At 40.1% G+C, this 6,987-nt stretch overlaps 1 protein-coding gene across 1 annotated transcript in view; it reads right to left on the bottom strand.

Moving 5' to 3' along the window:
- SSH2 (slingshot protein phosphatase 2) overlaps positions 1 to 4,677 on the bottom strand; it is a 62,688-nt gene extending 58,011 nt beyond the window's left edge. The window contains exon 1 of the mRNA XM_042442302.1: positions 4,410 to 4,677. Coding sequence (XP_042298236.1) covers positions 4,410 to 4,472 — 63 coding nt within the window. The 5' untranslated portion in view covers positions 4,473 to 4,677. The remainder of the gene's footprint in view (positions 1 to 4,409) is intronic.
- Between the last annotated feature and the right edge of the window lie 2,310 nt (positions 4,678 to 6,987).

Raw genomic sequence — 6,987 nt, forward strand, 5'->3', positions numbered from 1 at the left:
TAAGATTAACCATGGCTTCTAATCTTGCAAGCCAGGATTCAAACAAGCCAGGATTCGTAAGATTAACCATGGCTTCTAATCTTGCAAGCCAGGATTCAAACAAGCCAGGATTCATAAGATTAACCGTGGCTTCTAATCTTGCAAGCCAGGATTCAAACAAGCCAGGATTCGTAAGATTAACCGTGGCTTCTAATCTTGCAAGCCAGGATTCAAACAAGCCAGGATTCATAAGATTAACCGTGGCTTCTAATCTTGCTTTGTCACTCATTAACTAACCATGCCTTCTTAGCCAAACCAGATTTACACATCATGACCAGTCAGAAACCACACCATAGTTTGTCATGATGTGTGAACATTAAAAATCAAGTTACATTTCAGACAGTTCCATAGCAAGACAAAAATCTAGTAGTACAAGCAGGCACACATACATTTTTAATCTTTCTAACATATCATTCTGAATTATGTGTGTCTATATTTAGCAATATTACATTTATTATCTTATATGTATTGTAAAAATCACCTTGAAGGTTCCTAATGGAAAGACAGTACAGCGATGCATCTCCTGACATGTCTAATCCTGACTGGCCTTCAATGAACTCCAAAGGGATTTACCCTCAAAAAAGTGCATATAGGATATTGGAAGCAATGAAATGCCGAGGTTTACATTAAGGCTTAAGAAGTAAGAATATGGGCAAATTGACATCCCTTATCCAAATCCAAAATAGTCGTCCATGGTTGCAGGAACCTGACGATTCAAACGCAAACTTTGTTTCGTGCGCAACATTATTAATCACATTATGTATACAATTACCTTCGGGCTATGTGTATATAAGGTGCATACGAAGCCGGATTTCATGTTTAGACTTGGGTCCCATCTCCAAGACGTTGCATCATGCGCATGCAAATATTCCCAAATCTGAAAAATCCCAGAATCCTAAACCCTTTGGGTCCGGAGCGTTTCGGATAAGACTCAACCTATACAACAATTCGCATCCCTTGGAGGAAAACAAGAAAAAACATACACAGGGAGAACCTTCCTCTTTTAAAAAATGTCCACTTTTGCAAAGGGAAAAGTAAGCAGCAGCTCCTCCATTCCTGCATTTCGGCCCCAGCAGAAGGAGATGTTGTTTAACAAATAAAAAGGAAAGATGAAGGTTTGCTTAGTATATATGACTATTTCCACAATTGCAAGGCCTGTTTTGGGAGAAGAGACTGAATGGGTTACAGCGCAAGGCCTGCAAAAACGTTCCTTACCACTCCTCTCATTTTAAAGACATTATTAACCTTTGGCTTCATCTGCCTCGGCCACAGCTCCATTTTGGAGATGGACGAAATGAATGAACGAACCACTGGGCTTTTCCAGCTGTCTATGGAGCCCTGCAAAAGGATTGCCAGTAGGTAATAGTGTGCCCTGACATTAGGCTTACATACCAATGCCACCAAAAATGCTTAATATATACTGCCTTATGGATGCTTGAATGGAGAGGATGAAGCTTCTGCAGGCCTAGAAAAAGACCTACCCAGAAGATACCAGATCCTTGCAAAACAGAGGAAGGGGATAAGCAGAAAGGCAAGGAGAAAGCAACATACACCCGGGGTTTAATTTTGCTTTTAATCTCGCCTTTCTCCCGTATCGTTTCCTCCTAAGAAGGTGAAAATAAGGAGATGTACCCTTTGGACCAAGATGTCTCTCGGAGACGGAGACAGCCTCCTCCTTCTCAGTTTTGAAGAGGAAAGGATTGAACGAACGGACCTGTCAAAAAGGGACACCCCTTCCCTTTTTAAAAGCACACACATTTGCAACATGGAGCAAAAAGGTAGTGGTTTCGTGGGAGGGAGGGTTGTCAAAGATATATGGGGGAAGGCATCGCTTTCTAAAATGAAAAAAGATACATGCACCGTTTGGTTTTAAAATGCGACTCAGAAAGAGAGAGAAACACATAGCTTTCCTCAGCTACGGTCCCCATTTCAGGCTGGAGAAGGCCCAAAGGGATGAAGGCTTGAGTCGCAGCTGTCTTCAATGCGGGTCTGCCAAAGAGACATTCAAATAGACAGCCTTAAAAACAACAAACCTTTAAATCCCTTCTAGGAGGGTACAAACGAAAGACGCCAAGTACACACCTGCAAATACACAGCCCTAAAAGATGCACACTTTGAAGGCTGGTTCTTGAGAGGAAGGGAGCATGAAAGGTGTGTGTGTGTGTGTGTATATATATTATATATTATATAATATATATATATATATATATATGACACACCAATGAAACACCCTTTCTCATAGAATAATAATAATAATAAGACACATAAACACACCATTTATAAAATGAAACTGAAAAGCAAATACAGCTTGGGTCAAGAGCTGAGATTTTTATAATGAAAGAACTGAATGAATCAATGGGCGCAAGGGAAATGCAACAGTCTGGGTCCAAATATCTCTCAGACCTCTTCTCTCAGCTACTTCTTTCTTTATATCCTTCAGAGCTCTTCCCTTTCAGCTAAGGTTTTTCTCTTCCAATTCTTAAATGCTCAATGATTAGGAATTTCAAAGCAACCAGAAATGCAACCTCCTCCTCCTCCAGGGCTCTTCTCTCTCTCTCAACTGGAAGGAAATAAATTGGAGAGGGGAAGGGATGCTGAATGGTTGCATTTAAATGAAGAAGAAAGGCAACAGTTTGGGCTGAAACAAGTCCCTCAGAGCGAAGATATTTGGAGATAATGAAAAGAACAAATGTGGGGGAAGGGATGGTGAAAGATTGTATATCAAAATTTAAGGATTAAACTGATAAGAAATGCCGAAAGATCCCTCACAGCTCAGATGTTTTGCAAACCATTAAAGGAATCAGGTGCACGGTTGCATATTTAAAAAAAAACCTGAGAATTAAACTGAGAAGAAATAAATGCCAGGGATTTGGCCAGAAACATCCCTCAGAGATAACAATTTTTGGCAAACAATTAAATGAATGAGGTGCACGGTTGCTTATTTAAAACACTGAGAATTAAATAGTTATTTATTATTATATTATTACTATATTAGTATTTTATTTTATTAATATTATACGTTATAATATAACAACAATATTATAACTGTTATATTATAACAATGTTATAATAGTATATGTTATTATTAATTATTTTAGTTTATTAATGTTATATAATGTTATAATATTATAACAATATTATAATATTATAACAGTTATAATAGTATACTGTATATTATTATTAATTATTTTATTTTATTAATATTTTATAACAATATTGTAACATTATTATATTATAACATTATATTATATAATTTTATTTTATTAATATTGTATGTTATAAAATTATAACAATATTATAACTGTTATATGATAACAATGTTATAATAGTATATATTATTATTTATTATTTTATTTTATTAATGTTATATAATGTTATATTATAACAATATTTTAACAATATTATAATATTATAACAGTTATAATATGATATATTATTATTATTTTATTTTATTAATATTTTATAATGTTATAATATTATAACAATATTGTAACATTATTATAATATTATAACATTATATTATATAATTTTATTTTATTAATATTATATGTTATAATATTATAACAATATTACAACTGTTATAACAATGTTATAATAGTATATACTGTATTATTATTAATTATTTTATTTTATTAATGTTATATAATGTCATATTATAACAATATTATATCAATATTATATTATAACAGTTATAATATTATATATTATTATTAACTATTTTATTTTATTAATATTATATAATGTTATAATATTATAACAATATTGTAACATTAGTGTATTATAATAACCTTATATATTATTAATTATTATATTTTATTAATATATTATTATATCATAACATTATAATATTATTATAATATTATAACAATATTATAATATTGTTATATTATAATACTATAGCAATATAATAATATTGTTATAATATTTTAACAATTTAACAATAATAATAATATATTATAATATTATATTATTATATTATTTATGATAGTCAGAGCAATCCTCCAATAAATCAGATTTATTTATTTAATAGTTAAATAATACACACACACATATATATATATAATATTAATATATATGAATAATAATAATAATAATATATAATATTATAATTATTATTTAGCAGTTAAATATCCCATTAGATCTGAGGGGAAGAGGGTTGAATGAATGGAGATGAATGGCTGCAGCTGTCAAGCAGAGGGAAAGGAGGGGTACGGCGCAGGGAGGGGGACAAAACGCCTCCAAAGGCGAAGCGGGTCCAGAGGGCGCGGGGTGAAGAGAGAGCGGGCGCCAGGCGTCGCGCATGCGCAGAGCCCCCCTCCATTCCCCCTCCCCATCTCTCGCAACGGTTCCTTCCCCTCAGGAGGACTCACCGAGGCGCAGGGGCTGGAGGTGGCGCTCGGGGTGGGCGAGCGCTGCACCGTCACCAGAGCCATCGAAGCGGCGGCGGCGGAGGCGGCCTAGGCCGGCCAGCCTGCCTACCGGGGGAGCCTTCACTCCATGGTGAGGCCAATGGAAGGCTCCTTCTGTGAGGGAAAGGGAGGCTTCGAGGCCGAGGCCGGAGCGGAGCCGAGGCGCGTCCTCCCCCGTCAACGCTCGCTCGCCGACTGAGGAGCGGCCGGGCTGGGCCGGCCGGGCACAATGAGGCGACAGCGCGCATGCGCCACCTGTCAACCGCCGCGGCCCGGAGGCCACGCCCACGCCAACGACGGCCTAGCCACGCCCACCTCTTTCTCCCTCCCTCTTCCGCCCGCATTGCCACGCCCCCCAATGCCTTAGCCACGCCCACTCCTGAAAAATTTAACCCTCGCGCTGCCAGAAAAGGAAGAAATGCTGGGCCCAGATTTGTTTGCATTCATTTCATCTGTATTTCCCGCCTTTCTCCCAGAAAGAGACCCAATGTAACCCCACACAGGCATCTCTGGGGCCACAACACCCAGAATCCCCAACACAATGCTCATCATCCCCCAACAAGCATGTTATCTTTTCTTGGACTACCATTCCCAGAATCCCCCTCAGCTATCATCCCTCTTTATTTTGGACTAGCATTCCCAGGATCCTCCTCAGATATCATGTTATCTTTCTTGGACTGTCCCTCCCAGAATCCCCTTAGGATAGCAACCCTCTTTTCTTGGACTACCATTCCCAGAATCCCCTCAGATATCATGTTATCTTTTTTGGACTATCCCTCCCAGAATCCCTCTCAGCTAGCATCCCTCTTTTTTGGACTACCATTCCCAGAACCCCCTCAGATAGCATCCCTCTTTCCTTGGACTACCATTCCCAGAATCCCCCTCCACTATGACACCTCTTTTTATTTGGACTACCCCTCCCAGAATCCCCTGGGGCAGCCTAGAGTCATGGGTTGCGGTGCTTCAGATCTCCACGTGGTTTCTATGGAGCATCGGATGGAGCTGCGCACACTTTAAAGCGGCGCCAAAAGCGCATTGTTTCTCCAGTGCAGACGGGCTTTGACCGTCCAAAGGACCGCAAGGAAATGCCAGACCAACAAAATGCGTTTCTGATGGAGCAAATCTGACACCGTTATTTGGGCGCCGAACAACAAGTTCTCAGTTTGACCGGCCTCTAAAACGTACACACGACACCTAAATCCACATTTTATACAATGTACACGCAACACCTGAGTCCACAATCGCAATCGCACAAGTCCGTAACCTCAGACTTCGTCGCGGAAAACGTGCCGCGAACAAACCTTTGCACTTACTGCAAGCAAATGTTCCTTGCGAAAAGGAGGCAAATAGAGGGGACATAAACAAGGAATGGCAGAAAGCTCCTATCCTCCAACCGTCCCGATTTGCAGGGATAATCCCATTTAATCCTTTGTTGTCACACTTTCTCCGCTGTTTAAAAAATGTCCTGGTTTCTCTCTCCATCTCCCTCTTTGTCCTCAGCTTACTTGAGTTGCTGCTAATGGAGTTCAAAGCCCCACAAAGTCTGAATCTTTGAATCCCGAACGGCTGGATCTTGCCTTTCCCAGTCGGTTCGGGGAAAAGCAAACCGCTGCAGCCTCTCCAAGCTTGTCTGTTCTTCCTGGGTCATAACTTTTGCCATCTTGACCACACTCTGAGGTTGCTTGACCGCTAAAGGGTCCTGGTTTGCATCCGTGTGATGCTGGAGGGCATGAAAGTTTGTGGGTGTGAGACAGAGAGAGATGGACAGGCATACAATGCTTTGCAATCTCAAAGCAGAGGTATAGTATCATTATTCCAATATTATTCTGCATTAGCTTTAGCTCTTGCCTTTGAAGGAACATCTACGCTAGGTGCCTATACCGCTTTGAAGCCAGTATAGTCCTTACAGTCCCAGTGCTCAAAACCATGCGTTGTAGTTGTCTATGACAAATAAAACATCTTTGCTTTCAATATGCCGCCGTTTCTTGTTATCATGTGCCTTCAAGTCATTTCTGACTTATGGGGACCCCAAAGCGAACCTGTCATGGGGTTTTCATGGCCATATTTGCCCATTGCCATCCTCTGGGGCTGAGAGAGCGTGACTTGCCCAAGGTTTCGAACCCTGGTCTCCAGAGTTATTATAGTCCAACGCTCGAACCACTAGGCTACAAGAACTCTGTGCTCTTATCTAATCCTTGAAGCTGAGGCCAGTCTGGATAAACACTGAATGGGAGACCACCTGGAGACCTCCAGGTAGATCTAGGAAAGAGCCTGGCCTAAAAGCCTTGGAAGCTTGCCTAGAAAGTAATGTGTCACCTCACACACACAACACACACACAGACACCGGGACCATTCTGTGGCTGTTGTCTGCCGCCGCCGAAGAGGAGACCTCTCTCTCTTCCTCCCTCTCTCTTTTTTCGTCTTCCCCCATTAAAAATAAAATTAAAACCTAACCATTTAGTGACGCAACCCTGAAGCTGATGGCCGGCAGCCCTGGAGGTTTGTTGCCTGGCAACATCAAACACACACACACACAAAC

This window comes from Sceloporus undulatus, chromosome 11, assembly GCF_019175285.1.
Source record: "Sceloporus undulatus isolate JIND9_A2432 ecotype Alabama chromosome 11, SceUnd_v1.1, whole genome shotgun sequence".
NCBI lineage: Eukaryota > Metazoa > Chordata > Lepidosauria > Squamata > Phrynosomatidae > Sceloporus > Sceloporus undulatus.